General features: G+C 45.4%; 1 protein-coding gene across 1 annotated transcript in view; it reads right to left on the bottom strand.

The window, feature by feature from the left end:
• LOC126203543 (U-reduvitoxin-Pr21-like) overlaps positions 1-22,260 on the bottom strand; it is a 117,473-nt gene that overhangs the window by 56,932 nt on the left and 38,281 nt on the right. Inside the window, exons 2-3 of the mRNA XM_049937867.1 lie at positions 17,685-17,804; positions 1,874-2,059 (exon numbers count right to left, since the gene is read on the bottom strand). Of these exons, the coding sequence (XP_049793824.1) occupies positions 1,874-2,059; positions 17,685-17,804 (306 nt within the window). The remainder of the gene's footprint in view (positions 1-1,873; positions 2,060-17,684; positions 17,805-22,260) is intronic.

The following is a 22,260-nucleotide window of genomic DNA, read 5'->3' as shown; positions in this document are numbered from 1 at the left end:
GTATAGATTTAAGTGTCAGGCAGTCGTTTCCGAAAGTATTTGTATGGAGTGTAGCCATGTATGGAAGTGAAACGTGGACGATAAATAGTCTGCACAAGAAGAGAATAGAAGCTTTCGAAATGTGGTGCTACAGAAGAATGCTGAAGATTAGATGGGTAGATCACATAACTAATGAGGAGGTATTGAATAGAATTGGGGAGAAGAGGAGTTTGTGGCACAAGTTGACTAGAAGAAGGGATCGGTTGGTAGGACATGTTCTGAGGCATCAAGGGATCCCCAGTTTAGTATTGGAGGGCAGCGTGGCGGGTAAAAATCGTAGAGGGAGACCAAGAGATGAATACACTAAACAGATTCAGAAGGCTGTAGGTTGCTGTAGGTACTGGGAGAGGAAGAAGCTTGAACAAGATAGAGCAGCATGGAGAGCTGCATCAAACCAGTCTCAGGACTGAAGACCAGAACAACAACAGTAACATCTGAGTGGAATGGCACGTGTCGTTGGCATAGTCGAGAGTGGGTCAGATCAATGATAAGTACATGAGCAGAATGGTGCATAGATCCAATCCATGTTTCTAGCAGTTAGAAGTTTCAGACCATTGTAGGGCTTCTGTTGGACGGTTATTAGTGCGGTTGACATAGCATGTAATGTCCGAGGCTTACAAAGAGACGGCACGACGTTGGGGTCGGGGATTTGACAGAAATTTTGTGTGGTGAAGGAGGACCCCTAACACCTCACGTGGTTAAAATATTAGGACGCACTACCCGGAAAATCCCGGGAAAAAATCTATGCAAAGTTTCTTAGGTGCCGTATGGGTATAAAATGTTAGCGTATTGGAGAGGCGCCGTGTGGCCTAGATGTTTAGGGCTCGGACTTTTACGCCAGACGTCTCGGGTTCGATTCCTTCTCCGGCACTTTTTTTCTTCTGTTTCATTTTCTTTTCTTATTCCACCAATTATTCAGAAAGTTTCCCAAACCTACATTATCTTTAACAAATTAGTTACATTATTGAATAAAAATTATTTTCTTTTTGTCCAACAACACAATTCATGGCGGTAGGTTTTCCATTTGTCATTGTAAATTATGTGAGGAGAAACATTGGGTTTTTTAGTCAGAATAGCAAAGTCGATTGGGAAACATATAATAATTATAAATAAGAACGGCAGTGGTAATTATCGTAAAAACAAACAAAGCAATAGTTTTTGCGACATGTTGCGCAACATATGAAAGCGGATTTTTTACAGTCACAGGGCGTTTACAATAAATCTGTACAAAACATGTCTCATTTACATTTACGAAAATGTTTTGAGTTTCTAATAATTTTGAGGCAATCCAGGAATATTGAATCATGTCTCAGAATTTTGGTGAAGATAATTGATGGTGAATTATAGAATGAATTATTATACAATCTTCACGGGAATTAATGTCACGATTCTTCTGTAACAATGCTTTGCAATTTTACAAGCAATAGAAGAAAAAAATGTGCGGGAGGAGGAATCGAACCAGAGACCAATGGCATAACGGTTCGAACGGTAACCATGTAGGCCAAACGGCGACTCGGCATTGGACAAACATTTTATACTGATGCAGCACCTAAGAAATTTTGGACCGATTTTTCCCGGGATTTTCCGGGTAGTGCGTCCTAATATTTTAACCACGTAAGGTGTTAGGGGTCGTCTTTCACCACACAAAATTGCGGACAAATCCCCGACCCCACGGTCGTGCCGTCTCCTTGTTAGTCAGAAGTATTCTAGGATGTTGTCAAGATAGGACGGACTTGGATGTTTAGATAGAAGTCGTGGGGTGGAAGCTTTGTTGACTGAATCACTAATGAGCCGACAGTTGGGGCACGCTCGCGCTCTGAGAGGCAGGCCTCACCCCTCCTGAAGCGGCGATGCGCGGCGGCTGCGGCGGCGGCGGGCGTCGGCAGTTGGCAGAGTCTGGTGGTGCACGTGGCGCGGCTGCGTAGGCCGCTGCCGGGGCACACGCAGTAGTTGCACGCCCGCCGGAACACCTTCCCGGGCCGGCACGTCTCCTCGTAGGCGCCGAGCGCGTTGCCCGCCACTGTACACACACACAAGTCACGGTGTCACATCTGTGAAATGGACGCAGCCACTGCACATCTTACTGGGCAGCTGATGGACGCCCGCTCCCCAATGGACAGAGGCATCTCATCAAGCTACATCTACAAAAGGGGTGCAACCACTGCATATTTTACTGGGCATCTGCCAGACCCTCCACTGTCACAAACAATTCACCAAGCCACATCTAGAAAATAGGTACAGCTGCTGCACATCTTACTGAGTACCTGTCAGACTGCCCCCTCCCCCACTGTGCACACACAACTCGCCAAGACACATCGACATCTGTGCTACGATAAAAAACCTGACATATGAAACTTCGTGGCAGATTAAAACTGTGTGCCGGACCGAGACTCTAACTCGGGACCTTTGCCTTTCGTGGGCAAGTGCTCTACCAACTGAACTACCCAAGCACGACTCACGCCCCATCCTTACAGCTGTACTTCTGCCACTACCTCGTCTCCTACCTTCCAAACTTTACAGAAGCTCTCCTGTGAACCTTGCAGAACTAGCACTCCTGCAAGAAAGGTGCACTTGCCCGCGAAAGGCAAAGGTCCCGAGTTCGAGTCTCGATCCGGGACACAGTTTTAATCTGCCACGAAGTTTCATATCAGCGCACACTCCGCTGCAGAGTGAAAATCTCATTTTGGAAACATCCCCTAGGCTGTGAATAAGCCATGTCACCCCAATATCCTTTCTTTCGGGAGTGCTAGTTCTGCTAGGTTCGCAGGAGAGCTTCTGTAAAGTTTGGAAGGTAGGAGACGACGTACTGGTAGAAGTACAGCTGTGAGGATGCGGTGTGATTCGTGCTTGGGTAGCCCAGTTGGTAGAGCACTTGCCCGCGAAAGGCAAAGGTCCCGAGTTCGAGTCTCGATCCGGCACACAGTTTTAATCTGCCACGAAGTTTCATATCAGCGCACACTCCGCTACAGAGTGAAAATCTCATTCTGGAAACATCCCTTAGGCTGTGGCTAAGCCATGCTTCCGCAATATCCTTTCTTTCAGGAGTGCTAGTTCTGCAAGGTTCGCAGGAGAGCTTCTGTAAAGTTTAGAAGGTAGGAGACGAGGTACTGGCAGAAGTAAAGCTGTGAGGATGGGGCGTAAGTCGTGCAGGGGTAGTCAGTTGGTAGAGCATTTGCCCGCGCAAGGCAAAGGTCCCGAGATCGAGTCTCGGTCCGGCACACTGTTTTAATCTGCCACGAAGTTTCATATCAGCGCACACTCTGCTGCAGAGTGAAAATCTCTTTCTGGAATGTTAAGCGTATTTCGTAAGAAATAAATTTCAGGACCATAGCAAGAAGATTTCACAGAACAAAAACTAATCTCAGTACTTTGTGAAGAATATTGCAAATTTTTAAACTGGCAAAACGAAGAGGAGCACCGAGTAAATGAACATACACTCACGATCTAAGTAGTTACGACCACCTACTTAATAACTTGTTGGTCCACCTTCACAACGCGCTCCAGCAGTGATTACACAGGGCATGGATTCGGCAGGTCCTTGACTGATTTCTAGATTTATGTGGCATCAGATGTTTACCCAAGATTAAACAACTCCTATACATATTACAGGATATAACATGAACATCGACCAAAGCAAAACGAGGATAATGGAATGTAGTCGAATTAAATCGGGTGATGCTGAGGGAATTTGAATAGGAAATGAGACACTAAAACTAGTAAAGGAGTTTTGCTATTTGGAGAGCAAAATAACTGATGATGGTCGAAGTAGAGAGGATATAAAATGTAGAGTGGCAATGGCTAGGAAAGCTTCTCTGAAGAAGAGAAATTTGTTAACATCGGGTATAGATATAAGTGTCAGGAAGTCGTTTCTGAAAGTATTTGTGTGGAGTGAAACATGGACGATAAATAGTTTGGACAAGAAGAGAATAGAAGCTTTCGAAATGTGCTGCCACAGAAGAATGCAGAAGATTAGATGGGTATGTCACAAAACTAATGAGGAGATATTGAATGGAATTGGGGAGAAGACGAGTTTGTGGCACAACTTAACTAGAAGAAGGGATCGGTTGGTAGGACATATTCTGAGGCATCAAGGGATCACCAATTTAGTATTGGAGGGCAGCGTGGAGGGTGAAAATCGTAGAGGGAGACCAAGAGATGAGTACACTAAACAGATTGAGAAGGATGTAGGCTGCAGTAGGTACTGGGAGATGAAGCAGCTTGCTCAGGATAGAGTAGCATGGAGAGCTGCATCAAACCAGTCTCAGGACTGAAGACCACAACAACAACATTACAGGCCAGTGGTTTGTGAGTGTCAACTGTTGCCTGATAGCGTCCCGCGCGTTTTTCATCAGTTTCAGATCAGGTGAATTTCGTGGCAAAGACATCAACTTCATTATTACTCTCCTCAAATCAGTGTAGCGACGTTCGGGCTTTCTGATACTGTCAGTTATCGTCTTGGAAGATTCCATCCCTGTCATCACAGACATGATGCTACGCAGGTGACTGCATTCATGTCCAAACAGCCCGGAGGTATGTAATTTACACATGTTCTTGGGGCGAACTCTGTTTTTACATATTTTTTGTAGAAGCCAAAGTCACTTGATTTTTAAGACCTTTATTCCAATTATTAGTTCTTTAACATAGTTACACTTTGCTCTCAAAATGTCAACGATACATGTATGTGAAAATACATGCTATGTGTAATGCCAGTCTGAAGACGACAGCACGATTCCGTCGAAACTTGTTATTGGAATAAAGGTCTTAAAATGAAGCGATCTTAGCTTTCACAAACTATGTATGCGAGGGTTTGAACTTTAATAGTGGCAACTATTTATTCACAACCGATACTGAATAGTTACATGTCTGCACCTGTTACTGTCCTTCAAAGCAGTCACCAGAGTTGTGTAGAACCCGTTGCCAGCAGCGATGTGGAAGGTGTAGTATACCGTTAGCAGAGCCTGTTCTGTTGATGGTGCGAATGGAGCGCTTTACTGCCTGTCGAATCTCTGGAACAGTTCTGAAGCGAATGTCACGAAATGGTTCCTTCATCTTCGGAATCAAATAAAAGTCACAAGGACTTAAATCCGGGGAGCATGATGCATGGTATAGTACTTCCCAGTCCCATGGACCGAACAGAGCAGCCACAGATCGCGCTGTATGCGTCCTCGCATTGTCGTGCAAAATGAGGCGGGGGGGGGGGGGGGCGCAGAAAGTGTCGCCGATTCTTTCGCAAAGCTGGTCGCAGGTGATGCTCCAAAAACGAACAGTAATACTGTGTATTGACGGTCTGCCGTGGAGGAACGTAATGCGTTAGGATAACACCATCACAGTCGTACACGATAATTACCATAACTTTAGACCGCTCCGTTCACACCATCAACAGAACAGCCCCTGCTAACGGTATACTACGCTTTCCACATCGCTGGCAGCGGGTTCTACACAACGCTGGTGACTACTTTGAAGGACAGTAACAGGTGCAAACATGTAGCTCTTTTGGATCAGTCGTGAATATATAGTTGCCACTATTTAAGTTCCGACCCTCGTATATATACCACACAAGTGTCATGGTGGCTTCGATTACTGCAACAGATCCCACTGAAGCTGAGATGAATCTCTCCCATCATGTGATACTGCCTTCACACCAGCCTGTGCCTTTGGTGTGCCGTGCTTGTCGTGAGTAGCAGTTCACAGAAGTTTCAGCATATCTGAAAACGACCATCAACCTGGTGTAACAAGAAACGTGAATCATCTGAACAGGCGACAGGTTTCCATTCATTCATGGTTCAATCACGATGATGCTGTGCCCACTGCAGTTGTAACTGAAATGTCGATGGACCAACACTGGAACACACAGGGATCATCTTCTGCTGAGCAAGATGTTCAATGATGTGCGGTGAATGGTGTGATCTAAAACACTTGTGCCTGTCTACAATCTCATCCGATCTACCACAGGACATCTCTGCCCTGCTTTACGGAGTAGGTACCTTCAACACGTTGTCGCTAGGCCTGGTCTCACTGTCGCTGCACAACTTTCCTTAGACACCGAGACAGTTGCAAGCGAACAGCCAACCCATTTCGCTATTTCCAAGAAGCTCATTCCCAGGTGTTGGGCCGTAACTATCTACCATTTATCGAAGTCGCTATAATGGTTCCCCATTCGTCTCTAGTACGCATATACAGTTGGTCTATTATAGGTGCAAATGAAACGGATAAGTAGGGGGCAATGAAACAAGCAAATAACCCTAATAAACATGGGGACGATAGCTATCATCTCAGAAAGTATCTGTATCTGTTTTTTGTTACCTTATGAAGTCTTCTACATTTCGGTATTGTGCAAATATTTGTCAGAACATTACCCAGCATATGAATTCAGCGTGAACACCTCGCATATTGACATACTTGTGTCATTATTTAATGAACTGTTCACCATTTTGCCAGTAATTTTATTTATATGTTGATTACAAATGCTATTAATAATCGATTCTAGATACATACATACATACATTAATCCTTGCTCCATAGATCATGAATACGACATTTCGCTATGATGTGGAATGTGTTACTTTAAGATAAGTTTTCTTTACACAAAATTATTAAAAAAATTTTTTTTACAGTTACTACTTCATTTCTAAGAATTCATCTATTGAGTAGCAGGAGTTGTCATTCAGAAATTCTTTTAATTTGCTTTTAAATGTTGGTTGACTATCTGTCAGACTTTTTATACTATTTGGCAAATGACCAAAAATTTTTGTGGCAGCATAATTCACCCCTTTCTGTGCTAAAGTGAGATTTAATCCAGAATAGTGAATATCATCCTTTCTTCTAGTGTTGTAGCTATGCACTTCACTGTTACTTTTGAATTGGGTTGGGTTATTAATGACAAATTATGTCATGAATATATCAATTGCGAAGGTGCTGTGAATAACCCGAGTTCCTCAAGTAAATGTGTGCAAGGTGATCTTGGGTGGGCTCCAGCTGCTATTCTGATTACACGCTTTTGTCCAATGAATACTTTCTCTCTTAATGACGAATTGCCTCAAAATGTGATGCCATATGACAGCATTGAATGAAAATAGGCATAGTAGGCTAATTTACTGATATGTTTATCACCAAAATTTGCAATAACCATAATAGCATTAGTAGCTTAACCTAACCGTTTCAGCAGATCATCGATGTGTTTCTTCCAATTCAATTTCTCATCAGTGCACACACCAAGAAATTTTGAGTATTCTACCTTATCAACAGACTTCCGTTTATAGTCTATATTCATCAATGGTGGTATGCCATTTACTGTACAGAATTGCATAAAATGTGTTTTCTCAAAATTTAGTTAGAGTCCGTTTGCAGAGAACCACTTAATAATTTTCTGAAAGATATTATTTGCACTTTCCTCAGCTGATTCTTGCTTCTAGGGTGTGATTACTATACATGTATCCTCAGCAAAAAGAACTAGCTGTGCATCTTCATGAATATAGAGTGGCAAGTCATTAATATATATTAAGAACAATAAGGGACCCAAGATTGAACCCTGTGGGACACCATTCTTGATACATCCCCAGTTAGAGGACTCTGTACTGATTGGCGACTCCATGGAGTTTTCTGTACACCACGACCAGATAATGGATATAACTGGAAGGAGAATCAGCATTGGTCGTATTTTTTTGTTTTATTATCCGCAAAATCGATTTTCGGTCACTTAGTGACCATCCTCAGTGCTGTAATATACAATTAAAATTAGTAGGCACTGGTATCAACAAGCTTAGAGAGATCACATAAACTCGCTCTAAGCTTGTTGATACCAGTGCCTACCAATTTTAATTGTATATTACAGCACTGAGGATGGTCACTAAGTGAGTGAAAATCGATTTTGCGGATAATAAAACAAAAAAAATACGACCAATGCGGACTCTGTACTGTTAATTGTCAACCTTCTGCATTCTTCCAGTTAAGTATGAATTAAACCATTTGTGCACTGTCCCACTCACACCACAATACTTACACTTATCTAGAAGAATTTCATGATTCACACAATCAAAAGCCTTTGAGAGATCGAAAAATATCCCAATGGGTGATGTTCGTTTATTCATTGCATTTAATATTTGATAAGTGAAAGCATATATAGCATTTTCTGTTGAAAAGCCTTTCTGAAAACCAAATTGACATTTTGTTAGTACTTCACTTTGACATGTGATGCTACTCTTGAATACATTACTTTTTCTAGAATTTTGGATAAAGCTGTCAGAAGTGAGATTGGGCGGTAGTTGTTAGCATCAGATCTATCTCCTTTTTTATGCAATGGTTTAACAACAGCATATTTCAGTCTATCTGGAAAAATTCCCTGTTTCAGCGAGCTACTACATATGTGGCTGAGAATCCTACTTATTTGTTGGGAACAAGCTTTTAGTACTCTGTTGGAAATGCCATCAATTCCATGTGAGCTTTTATTTTTGAGTGAATTTATTATTTTCCTAATTTCAGTAGGAGAGGTGGATTGAATTTCAATTTTATCAAATTGTGTAGGTACTGCCTCTTCCATATACAGCCTTGCATTTTTAATGAATAGTTGGAACCTATTTTCTCCTCAACACTTCTTGTTACCAAAGTTTAAAAGTGGTCGATCACGTGTGTTAGAGGACACCGGAACTAAAAAGAGAACCGAAGGACGCTTCTGTCAAGAAGACGTAAATAATTTTTGCACCAATAATTAACGAAAAGTCGTCGTCATTTAACACGAGAGCACTTGCATGATAATACTAGCTTATTTATTTATGAACAAACTTTTATTTGTAACTACTATAAATGATCTGAGTGTGACAGAATATTTATAACATTTCATTATCTAAATATTGTTGTCAGTCCGATAAGTGGTCAAATTGAATCAAATCATGTCTGTAGAAATTAAGCTGTGAGGCATGAAAGCAGATGTTGGCGAGTACTGAATAGATAACAGGCCGGACATGTAGCTTCCGGTTAGCTTTAACAGTAAGTGCGTTAAACACTATTGTAATAGTATAGAAGACACTAGTGAGTTAAAGAAAGCTGGGGGGTATTGAATCGATAATACGCCGGCCAGACACCTTGCAGTTAACTTTAACAAATGGTTCAAATGGCTCTGATCACTATGGGACTTAACTTCTGAGGTCATCAGTCCCCTAGAACTTAGAACTACTTAAACCTAACTAACCTAAGGACATCACACACATCCATGCCCGAGGCAGGATTCGAACCTGCGACCGTAGCGGTCGCGCGGTTCGGGACTGTAGCGCCTAGAACCGCTCGGCCAGCCCGGCGGGGAAGTGGGAATAGTATATTCTCGAAGGAGCAAATTTGTATCAACTTTGGCTGTTCCATCTTAAAGCTTTTTCCCGAAACCATTTCAAAATTTTTCTGCATGCTATTTAATACTTTATTTGTAGCTGCTTTCTTCATTCTCCTTACAACATTACTTGTTTACGCTAGATTACTCGGAAAGACCCAGTGGCTGATGGTTTGGAATGACCATTCTAAGTTCTTCCCAGTCGTATAAGTAATATATAAACTGGGAGTATTCCGAAAGATATTTGCTGAATACATAACTTCTGTAGTAGAATGTTGCAAGTAACAGAACCGATTGGTACAATTATATTTATTTCGATTTTAGTTCATTTCAGTAGCTTATCTCTAAGACATTATAATTCATTCTTTTAATAGAAATAATTTTCCGCAAACTCATTATCTGTGACACATGTGCAATTCTCATTGAACAGTAACAAGCCAGTCAGAGTGATTCGAAATCTTGCAGAAAATTTGTGTCAAATATATTTAAATTGACGTTTACAACATTGTAATTGATAACTAAGGAATACAGACTACCAAAGACCAACTTCCTGTCTTACATTCCCATTTTCTGTAAACAGCACAAGCGCAATAGTTCGCCAGAATAAGGGGAAACATATGACATGCACGCTACAGTGTCGTTCAAGCTGAGAAGAAGGAAAGCCATTAATAGAAGACACAAAAGTATGTTTGTTCATTGCTGTACTAAGGAGTTTGTAGAAGATTCATTTAATTAAACTTGTTAAGCACCACAAGCTTGTTAAACAATAAGTCAAGGCGCTGAAAGATAGACCTTAGTTAAAAGCGATAAATAGATATTAGTCCAATTTGCCTTAGTGAAAACGTTACAGAACTTTTACTTTTCTTTAAGTTATGACTCGAAGATATGAAAGTATGCTTCACTCACTACTGCATATCGTAAAGACATGTAAAACGATAATTTTTCATTCAAAGCAGAATAGCATCAGTTTTCTAGGTGGCAGTAGAACATTTTGTGATGGAAACCGCGCAGATCAACAAGTGTCACTGGAACTGCGTAAATGGTGTTTCATCTGGCCTCTTCTGACTCTGTTTCATCTGAAATCCAAGAAGTATTCGGAAATTATGTTTGGAGGAAAACTCGTAGAACATTACAAGTTGCATTACTCCTCGATTGCCAATATCAAAGTTGTCCTTCCTGAAGGCATCATCTCCGAGCGGTGACAACGCATTCGCCGGAACACGTCTGCGTAGAACTCTGTGCGTTGGAATACGCAGAACACGTTGGAGCAGTCCCTGCAGTGACATTTCTCAGTGGTGGCGTATGGCTGGAACAAATGGAGGAGGACGCGCTAACAGCACACGTTAACGAAGACACCGCATTCCTGGGACTGGAGAGACGTTGTCCGGCCAGATAAGTCAAGAATTCCGTTGTCAGAGACGACAGGAGATTGCAGGGGCCCACCAAAAAGCCGCGCGGGGTAGCCGCGCGGTCTCAGGCGCCTTGTCACGGTTCGCGCGGCTGCCCCCGTTGGAGGTTCGAGTCCTCCCTCGGGCATGGGTATGTGTGCTGTCCTTAGCGTAAGTCAGATGAAGTTATATTAAATAGTGTGTAAGCCTAGGGACCGATGACCTCAGCAGTTTGATCCCATAGGAATTTACCACAAATTTCCAAATTTTCCACGAAACAGTTGTCACTTGAGCACTTCGCAGTCCATTTCTGGCTCTGAACATGTATGCGATATGTACTCGTATTCCCGGAGTATTTTAAGATTCATTGTGAAAGCTAACCAACCATTATTCGTGAATCGCCTCGTCTATTTGGTACGTGACCGTGGGCACATGCGCATGGCCGTCTGGGAAACAAGCTATTACAAAACGAACCGCGAACGTGCCGTTACCCCTCGTTGCAAGATCATCGGCTACTGATGTAAAGGGAATCCTGAACATCCTTGAACGAATGTTTTAGCCACAGAGAGCTGCAAACACGAACAAAATCGAGTGTGTTCGACGTGTGAGTAAATGGTTTTTTTGAGACCTACAAAAAGGTGCTACTGAGTTAATGCCTGTACACATATTTGTGGGACTGACAGAAATCACACGTCGTCAGACTGGTACAGGACAATGAAAGCTCTACAGAGTCATTATCAACAGATATTCCGTCTAGAGGTCTCTGTGGTTACGGCTTCTCCCTCCGTTGTAGATACGTGTTCACTTGTCATCTGCATCCCGTCTCGCAGCTTTCTCTCTGTTTCTCTCTCTCTCTCTTTCTCTCTCTCTCTCTCTCTCTCTCTCTCTCTCTCTCTCTCTCTCTCTCTCTTCCTCTCTTCCTTTCTCCCATTCACCATGTCACCCTACCCCAAGTCTCTTTGCCCTCTCCTATCACGTTCGCTGTCACTTATCCACAGCAGTTTCATTTTGCTTCATGAATATGATAAACTAAAAGTAGCTTGGTAATATTGCTTAGTCACGTATTCAGATGTACAAATTGCATATCAATGGGATCACCATATTAGGATGAGTAATCTGAGAATTTGAATCACGTAATATGTTAATGGACACACCAAATTTCGTGTTTTGTGAGCAATAATGTAGAAAAGAATTAAGTGGTAGTGCTCTGTGTAATTTTATTTACCTCATATGTTTCCCTAAATGAAGACAGAAACTTCCTTCTTTAATGGAGTATAGTACAAGCACCTGTCACGGTTTTCGAGACGAGACAAATACACACTTGGCACTTCATAACATATCGGATGAACGCAATAGCAGAATTCCTCTGCGAGGACGTTACCCAGGCTGTCACCTGCTCCCCCACAATCGTACCCTGAGTAATGAAGCCTGTGTTGTGTTATGCTTCGTACCTTGTAAATTGAAATTTGCAGTAATTAACTTTTAAATAACGCATTATCACAATAGCACACGGGCATTCGCGACCAGTATACACTCCTGGAAATTGAAATAAGAACACCGTGAATTCATTGTCCCAGGAAGGGGAACCTTTATTGACACATTCCTGGGGTCAGATACATCACATGATCACACTGACAGAACCACAGGCACATAGACACAGGCAACAGAGCATGCACAATGTCGGCACTAGTACAGTGTATATCCACCTTTCGCAGCAATGCAGGCTGCTATTCTACCATGGAGACGATCGTAGAGATGCTGGATGTAGTCCTGTGGAACGGCTTGCCATGCCATTTCCACCTGGCGCCTCAGCTGGACCAGCGTTCGTGCTGGACGTGCAGACCGCGTGAGACGACGCTTCATCCAGTCCCAAACATGCTCAATGGGGGACAGATCCGGAGATCTTGCTGGCCAGGGTAGTTGACTTACACCTTCTAGAGCACGTTGGGTGGCACGGGATACATGCGGACGTGCATTGTCCTGTTGGAACAGCAAGTTCCCTTGCCGGTCTAGGAATGGTAGAACGATGGGTTCGATGACGGTTTGGATGTACCGTGCACTATTCAGTGTCCCCTCGACGATCACCAGTGGTGTACGGCCAGTGTAGGAGATCGCTCCCCACACCATGATGCCGGGTGTTGGCCCTGTGTGCCTCGGTCGTATGCAGTCCTGATTGTGGCGCTCACCTGCACGGCGCCAAACACGCATACGACCATCATTGGCACCAAGGCAGAAGCGACTCTCATCGCTGAAGACGACACGTCTCCATTCGTCCCTCCATTCACGCCTGTCTCGACACCACTGGAGGCGGGCTGCACGATGTTGGGGCGTGAGCGGAAGACGGCCTAACGGTGTGCGGGACCGTAGCCCAGCTTCATGGAGACGGTTGCGAATGGTCCTCGCCGATACCCCAGGAGCAACAGTGTCCCTAATTTGCTGGGAAGTGGCGGTGCGGTCCCCTACGGCACTGCGTAGGATCCTACGGTCTTGGCGTGCATCCGTGCGTCGCTGCGGTCCGGTCCCAGGTCGACGGGCACGTGCACCTTCCGCCGACCACTGGCGACAACATCGATGTACTGTGGAGACCTCACGCCCCACGTGTTGAGCAATTCGGCGGTACGTCCACCCGGCCTCCCGCATGCCCACTATACGCCCTCGCTCAAAGTCCGTCAACTGCACATACGGTTCACGTCCACGCTGTCGCGGCATGCTACCAGTGTTAAAGACTGCGATGGAGCTCCGTATGCCACGGCAAACTGGCTGACACTGACGGCGGCGGTGCACAAATGCTGCGCAGCTAGCGCCATTCGACGGCCAACACCGCGGTTCCTGGTGTGTCCGCTGTGCCGTGCGTGTGATCATTGCTTGTACAGCCCTCTCGCAGTGTCCGGAGCAAGTATGGTGGGTCTGACACACCGGTGTCAATGTGTTCTTTTTTCCATTTCCAGGAGTGTAGATGACGTCAAAAGTTCTTGGTATTTCATACTGTGTCATTTTTTCCAGAAACTTTCAATCAGATGTTTTGGCTCTCCCGAGAAAGCCTTCCACTGGGAACTAAATGCACAGTGTGGCGGACTATCAGACTTTGGGAGATACTTTCTCGCATTTATCGCAGTAAATATTCATGATTGGACAGGAATGACTTTTCTGTGATAGGAGGAAGCGTTCACTGGTGTAGTACTGTCTGGACTTTTTCCAATAAGTAAGGGACAGACACGCCATCACTTGCAGCGTGATAGGCCCTTACCAGAGAGCATTTGGAAATAGTACGGACTGAACCACAGTCACCAGCCTAAGGAAGAGCTTTTCCACCCCAGATACCAGAAACTTGCTCTGGCGTTCGCAATAGCAAACAACGAGTCAACGTCTCCAGCCAGGAATGATATGCTACTGAGACACGGCATTAGGTTCACCTGCTAAGCAGAGTGCTACTCCACCTGTGGATCGCATTACAGCAGCGATTCTGCTTGGCGTTGATTTGACAAGGCCCTGATGGGTTTCCGGAGGCAATTGCCAACAGATGTCTATAGGGACATGTCAGGCAGCTATAGCAGATTACGGGGCGGTGGTTTATCGGCGCGGAGCTGGCCTCCGATAGCATTCCAGATGTGTTCCACTGGACTCAGATCAAGCGGATTTGGTGTCCAAGGCCTCAACCTGAGTTCGCTATCACATTCGTCACAGCAGTGTTCTTGCCTTGTGACTCTGGCAGTTACCCTGCTGGAAGCTGCCATCACTGTCAGAGATCTAGCTGGATGGGATGCATCTGGTTCGCACGTAGTCATGGTGAGTTACATTACTGCCACAGGTCCCATAGAAACGCAGGTAAAGTCGCTGTGGCATAATATTGCCTCACACCTGCCTGCGTCCGTGGTGCACTGCATGTTTCGAGCAGCTGATTGCTTGGATGATGACGTATCCAGATACGAATATCGAACTGGTGATTCAAGAAACGCTAATCATCCGAGCAAGCAATACGTTTCCATTGACCGACACGTCCATTCTCGTTGACACCGAGCCCAGTGTACACGTAACTGACGGGGTGTCATTGCGTCAAGAAGGGAACACGCGGAGGGGGGTGGGGAGGGAGGAGAGTCTCCTTAGCAGCCCCATGTTCAAGAATGTGAGCTAAACAGTGCACTTCGAAACATATTTGTCTGCTCCCGCACTGTACTTCGTCGTCAGATCTGCAGAGATCGTCGCCTGTCCTGCTTTACAGAGCGAGCGAGGATCTGACCTCCTCATTCCGTGATGAGTAACGGACGCCCAACATGTTGCCGCCGACTCCCCGTTCACATTTCCTCCACTCACCTTTCACGCATGCTCAGGATAGCAGCTCGCGAGCAGCCAACTAGCTTCACCGTTTACGACACGCTGCTTACCAGGCACCACTCCGCTTCTGGTCAAAGTGGCTCGACTCCGCGGACTTCTAATTTGCTGCCTGTATCGTCGCTAGATAGCTTCTCCATTCCTCTCTGCTGCGCTTATACAGGATGGTCCATTGTTAGTGACCGGGCCAAATATCTCACGAAATAAGCATCAAACGGAAAAACTACAAAGAACGAAACTCGTCTACCTTGAAGGGGGAAACCAGATGGCGCTATGGTTGGCCCGCTAGATGGCGATGCCGTAGGTCAACGGATATTAACTGTTTTTTTTTAAATAGGAACCCCCATTTTTATTACATATTCGTGTAGTACGTAAAGAAATATGAATGTTTTAGTTGTACCACTTTTTTCGCTTTGTGATAGATGGCGCTGTAATAGTTACAAACGTATAAGTACGGGGTGTCACCTAACATTCCGCCAGTTCGGACGGTATTTGCATCGTGATCCATTACCCGTGTTAAAATGGACCGTTTACCAATTGCGGAAAAGGTCGACATCGTATTGATGTATGGCTATTGAGATCAAAATGCCCTACGGGCATGTGCTATGTATGCTGCTCGGTATCATGGACGACATCATCCAAGTGTACGGATCGTCCGCCGGATAGTTACGTTATTTAAGGAAACAAGAAGTGTTCAGCCACATGTGAAACGTCAACCACGACCTCCAACAAATGATGATGCCCAAGTAGGTGTTTTAGCTGCTGTCGCAGCTAATCCAGACATCAGTAGCAGACAAATTGCGCGAGAATCGGTAATCTCAAAAACGTCGGTGTTGAGAATGCTACATCAACATCGACTGCACCAGTACCATATTTCTATGCATCAGGAATTGTATGGCGACGAGTTTGAACGTCGTGTACAGTTCTGCCACTGGGCACAAGAGAAATTACGGGTCGATGACAGATTTTTTGCGCGCGTTCTATTTAGCGACGAAGCGTCATTCACCAACAGTGGTAACGTAAACCGGCATAATATGCACTATTGAGCAACGGAAAATCCACGATGGCTGCGACAAGTGGAACATCGGCGACATTGGCGGGTTAATGTGTGGTGTGGCATTATGGGAGGAAGGATAATTGGCCCCCATATTATCGATGGCAATCTAAATGGGGCAATGTATGCTGATTTCCTACGTAATAGTCTACCGATGTTACCACAAGATGTTTCACTGCATGACAGAATGGCGATGTACTTGCAGCATGATGGATGTCCGGCACATAGCTCGCGTGCGGTTGAAGCGGTATTTCATGACAGGTGGACTGGTCGTCGAAGCACCATACCGTGGCCCGCACGTTCACCGGATCTGACGTCCCCGGATTGCTCTCTGTGGGGAAAGTTGAAGGATATTTGTTATCGTGATCCACCGACAACGGCTGACAACATACGTCAGCGCATTGTCAACGCATGTGCGAACATTACGGAAGGCAAACTACTCGCTGTTGGGAGGAATGTCGTTACACGTATTGCCAAATGCATTGAGGTTGACCGACATCATTTTGAGCATTTACTGCATTAATGTGGTATTTACAGGAACTGACGCTGTTTCAGCATGCGTTCTCAGAAATAAGTTCACAAAGGTACATGTATCACATTGGAACAAAATGGTTCAAATGGCACTGAGCACTATGCGACTTAACTTCTTAGGTCATCAGTCGCCTAGAACTTAGAAATAATTAAACCTATCTAACCTATGGACATCACACACATCCATGCCCGAGGCAGGATTCGAACCTGCGACCGTAGCAGTCGTTCGGCTCCAGACTGTAGTGCCTAGAACATTGGAACATCCGAAATAAAATGTTCAAACGTAACTACGTTCTGCATTTTAATTTTAAAAAACCTACCTGTTACCAACTGTTCGTCTAAAATTGTGAGCCATATGTTTGTGACTATTACAGCGCCATCTATCACAAAGCGAAAAAAGTGGTCCAACTAAAACATTCATATTTCTTTACGTACTACACGAATATGTAATAAAAATGGGGGTTCCTATTAAAAAAAAAAAACAGTTAATATCCGTTTGACCTACGGCAGCGCCATCTAGCGGGCCAACCATAGCGCCATCTGGTTTCCCCCTTCAAGGTAGAAAAATTTCGTTCTTTGTAGTTTTTTTCGTTTGACGCTTATTTCGTGATATATTAGGCCCGGTCACGATCAATGGACCACCCTGAATACGTCTCCTTGCCGTGTCACGCGACCACCACGGTGCCAGGTGGCACTGAATCTCATGGACAGGAGAGGCCGTAATTTGTGCACAGCTTCCAGTGCGGCACTTTCAGCAAGTATGGTGCTTAGACACTAACGACATCTCAGAATCAGAATCAGTGTCAGGTACTTAGCCACGTATCGCACAAGCGACATGCTCCTGTGATGACCATCATTCCTGAAGACAAAGGGCAAGAAGGACGGGTAGACGTTCCGTAGCAGTTGTTCTTCATGCACTTGTCAGAACAGACACAACTGCAAGACTGCAGAGTGAGGCAGGAAGAGCTCAGCTCGCCCGGGGCCCCTCTGCTGCATGCGCCGCGGCAGCTGGCGCCGGCTTGCGTACCGTCGTTGTGGCAGCGGCGGCGCGCGCAGAAGGCGGTGCTGCGGTCGCCGTCGCGGCCACAGATGCACACCGCGCACTGGTCGTCCGTGAGGAAGGCCTCGCCCGGCGCGCACCGCCACGCTGCAACATGCCCTCCGGCTTCACCAGCTGCCGACCCTCCCTCACCTCACATGACCGCGCGCCAAAACCGAGCTCTCGTGCGTGCGTGCTCGTGCTGGCAAATCTCACAATTTTAATGTTTATTATGAATACACTGCTGGCCACTAAAACTATGACACCAAGAGGGTAACAAACAATGATATTTTACTTACAACGGAACCTCCCCATCGCACCCCCCTCAGATTTAGTTATAAGTTGGCACAGTGGATAGGCCTTGAAAATCTGAACACAGATCAATCCAGAAAACAGAAAGAAGTTGTGTGGAACTATGAAAAAAATAAGCAAAATATACAAACTGAATAGTCTATGTGCAAGATAGGCAACATCAAGGATACTCTGAGCTCAGCAGCGCCGTGGTTGTGTGGTCAGCGTGAGCAGCTGCGAAACGAGAAATCTTCCCTCGAGTGAAAAGTTTATTTCTCTTATTTTCGCAAAGTTGTGATCAACCCGTTTGTTGATTGACGTCTCTGTTCACTGTAATAAGTTTAGTGTCCGTGTTTTGTGACCGAACCGAAAAACCGTAAGATTAGTAGACGACAGAACGTGTGTCTCCAATGGGAACCGAAAATATTTGGTCGCAAGGTCTACCGATTCCTCCACAGGAAAACACGTCAGATATATTGTATAAGACACTGGTGACGGCATGTGCGTCACATGACAGGAATATGTTGTCGATCCACCCAACTTGTACACTTGGCGAATGGGTAAAAAGATTCTTCTACCTTGCCGATTTAGGTTTTCTTGTGGATGTGATAATCACTCCCAAAAAGGTGATGAAAATATAAGAGTTTGACACATAAACTGCAACAAATGAAAGCTACAGTTTCACAGTCGCATCAGACGGACGGAGGGACACATAATAATTGTCTGAAAATAAGAACTCAAATTTTCGCTGGAAGGAAGAATTGAACCAAGGACCTCTCTTTCCGCAGCTGCTCACGCTAACCACGGGACCACGGGGCTCCTAACCTCAGACGCTCCTTGATGTTCCTTACGTTGCACATTGGACTACTCAGTTTGTATATTTTGCTTATTTTTTCCATAGTTCCACACAACTTCTTCCTGTTTTCTCGATTGATCTGTGTTCAGTTTTTGAAGGCCTATCCACTGTGCCAACTTATAACTAAATCTGAGGGGGGTGAGATGGGGAGGTTCCCTTGTTAGTTATAATTTGTTTTTCCGTCTCGAGGCTACTGCAATTTAATTAAAGAGAATTTTAGACAAGACGCTTTTCGCTTTTATTTATGAATCATCTTCCGTGGCTAATCTGCAAACTGGATATTTATGATGTGAGTCTTCAGTTTCTCCAGGCGTATTTCATGACGAAATAAATCTCGGGTGAACAGCCTGGTATGAGTGTGCATAGGACACAATATTTCGGCAATCGACCACGTTGCCATCATCAGGTGCGCTGATGCATTGACCGGCGGCGGGCCGGCGCCATTTATATATAGGAAAAAACCCCCTACCGCTCCCTGCAGACAAGGGCAACGCAACAGTTATCCTATCCCGACAGGATTATGTGCCGGCCGGAGTGGCCGAGCGGTTCTAGGCGCTACAGTCTGGAACCGCGGGACCGCTACGGTCACAGGTTCGAATCCTGCCTCGGGCATGGATGTGTGTGATGTCCTTAGGTTGGTTAGGTTTAAGTAGCTCTAAGTTCTAGGGGACTGATGACCTCAGAAGTAAAGTCTCATAGTGCTCAGAGCCATTTGAACCAGGATTATGCTGAGAAGATGTGGGGCCTACTTGTTGACAGCGCATACCGCAAGATTGACACCGATGCTACCAAGAGGGTCGAGAGGCGACTCTGGCGCTTCTCAAGGATTCCGGCTTCCCTGACGAGATTACCAAGAAGCTACGCCCGAGCGCTGCTGTTCCTCCTAGACTTTACGGACTGCCGAAGGTGCACAACGAATCGATTCCGTTACGTCCCATTGTCAGCAATATTGGTGCCCCAACGTATCTTCTCGCCAAGCACCTCAAACAACTGCTTAGCCCTTACGTTGAGCGATGTACACACCATACCCGTAACTCCGTGGATTTCCTGGGATGCATCAACAACGTAACGCTTAAGGAATCTGACATACTGGTGAGCTTCGACGTGGTATCTCTATTCGCTGAAGTTCCGTTAGTAGAATCCTTGGAAGTCATCAGCAAGAAATTTGACGAACAGACCACCAACTTTTCCAGACATGTTCTGACATCAGCTTACTTATTATTTGATGGTGAATACTACGAGCAGACAGAAGGAGCAGCCATGGGCAGTCCTCTCTCACCCGTTGTCGCAAATATGTACATGGAACATTTCGAGGAGGAAGCTCTTGAATCAGCACATCTAAAACCCATCTGGTTCTTTAGATATGTGGATGATACCTTCGTTATCTGGCCACGTGGAAGAGATAAACTGGGAGACTTCCTCACACATCTCATCTCCAGACACGACAATATTAAGTTCACCATGCAGATCAAAACGGATGGGATGCTCCTTTTCCTAGATGTTTTGATTAGAAGACGAGCTGACGGCACTTTGGGCCACAGCGTGTAAAGGGAGAAGACGCACACCGATTTGTACCTACATGCGGATAGTTGCCACCACCCGGCACAAAAGAACGGCGTGCTCAACACTCTTGTACACAGAGCTCACACCATCTCCGACACGGACAGTCTCCAGCAAGAACTGGACCATCTGAAGACCGTGTTTCGGACGAACGGTTACAATGAAGCGCAAATTCGGAAGGCTCTACATCCCACACCTGCAGCACGGGTAGTAACTGAGGATGAACCTCAGGAGGAGGCGGCCTTGGCTATTATTCCGTTTCGTGGGGCCTTATCCGGAAAAATTGGAAGCATTTTACGTAAACACCAAGTGAAAACCATCTTCTGTCCTCTAACCAAAACCAAGAGCCTTCTCGGTAGTGTCAAGGACAACCTTGGTCTACGAAAATCAGGGGTTTATCAGATACCTTGCCAATGCGGGAGTGTATACATAGGGCAGACCATTCGTACCATTGAGGACCGATGCCGAGAACGTCAACGGCACACTAGACTGCAACAGCCCAGTAAGTCGGCCATCGCTGAGCATTGCCTGTCGGAACTCCACAGCACGGATTATGACCAAACCAAAGTCCTGACACAGACTTCCAAATACTGGGACTGTGTCATCAAAGAAGCCGTAGAGATCAGAGTAAGGGAGCCACAACTAAATCGTGACAGCGGTTACATCCTTGGCAAGGCGTGGGAACCCGCGATCAACCTGATTTAGAAGAAAAAGGATATTTCCCAGAGTGTACCGACTTCGGGGCAGGAGGGAAGAATAACGAGAGCGGTGCCGGCAGACCCTCCTGAACGAGAAGACCTAGGACGCAGCGCCCAGACGGCGGGAGAACGGACGCTATACATCGACCGCGCGCGGGGCGCGGACCGCACCTACTGAGGGAGGAGCGCGAGGGGGATTGTCCTATACATACACCGCCGTTCAGTACATCAGCGCACCTGATGACGGCAACGTGGTCGACTGCCGAAATATTGTGTCCTATGCACACTCATACCAGGCTGTTCACCCGAGATTTTTGGATCCATATGTTTGTACATTTTTGATTGCCTTAAATTAAAAACACTGTTTTGTTTACGGTGTTTCTCTACAGATTCTCCAAACCACTGCTTCTTCCCTCCTGCTAGCAGCGGTTGATGTGAAAGACTTCGTTCGACATATTAAAGGACAGTAAACTCAAAAGGAAACAACCAATAACAACTGATTTTAACAGCTGTTGCAGAAGATGACCAAGCAAAAAACTTATTATATTTTAGCCAATTTGAGTAACCATAGTAGTTGGAATGGTACATGATGAAACATGTGAGTGATTTGGGGGTAACTGAGAAACGAGGCAAACCGAGCTTTGATAATGAGACGGTCTGTGGTCAGTTGCAGAGAGTCCTGCTATCGATATGCGATATATCGCTCGCGCACTTGCAGCACCGAAGCTTACAGGAAGAAAGCGCAGACAGGTGTAGACAATCAGGGACGAGCAAGGGAATGTGATGGTTTGCCACTGAGCAGATTGCAGTGCTTCGTCGAAGCTGAGTTTACGCCAGTCACGAGGTGGTATGGTCTTAAAACTTGCAGTGCACAAGAGTGGAAAGCAAGCAACGGTGTGGCGTTAAGCCGTCGTGTACGGCCTTACATGGAGATACAGCGTCTACGAATTTCTTTGTTGCAGCCGATCGACCTGGCCATTGTAACCAACTGGGCGGTGGGGATTTTCTGGATCGCCAAAAATGGAATACAGTCAATGCTAAGCGACTTTAGTTGGTGCCACATTACAAAGGCGCTATGTGCTGATGGAAAGTTATAACATGTGGGTCGACAGAATTCAGCTTTGTTTCGGCATGATGCAGGCGGGCATCTGCAAACCCT

The sequence above is a fragment of the Schistocerca nitens genome, chromosome 9, assembly GCF_023898315.1.
Source record: "Schistocerca nitens isolate TAMUIC-IGC-003100 chromosome 9, iqSchNite1.1, whole genome shotgun sequence".
Lineage (NCBI taxonomy): Eukaryota > Metazoa > Arthropoda > Insecta > Orthoptera > Acrididae > Schistocerca > Schistocerca nitens.
The sequence above is the reverse complement of the archived record's forward strand: the minus strand, read 5'-3'. Positions and strand labels throughout refer to the sequence as shown.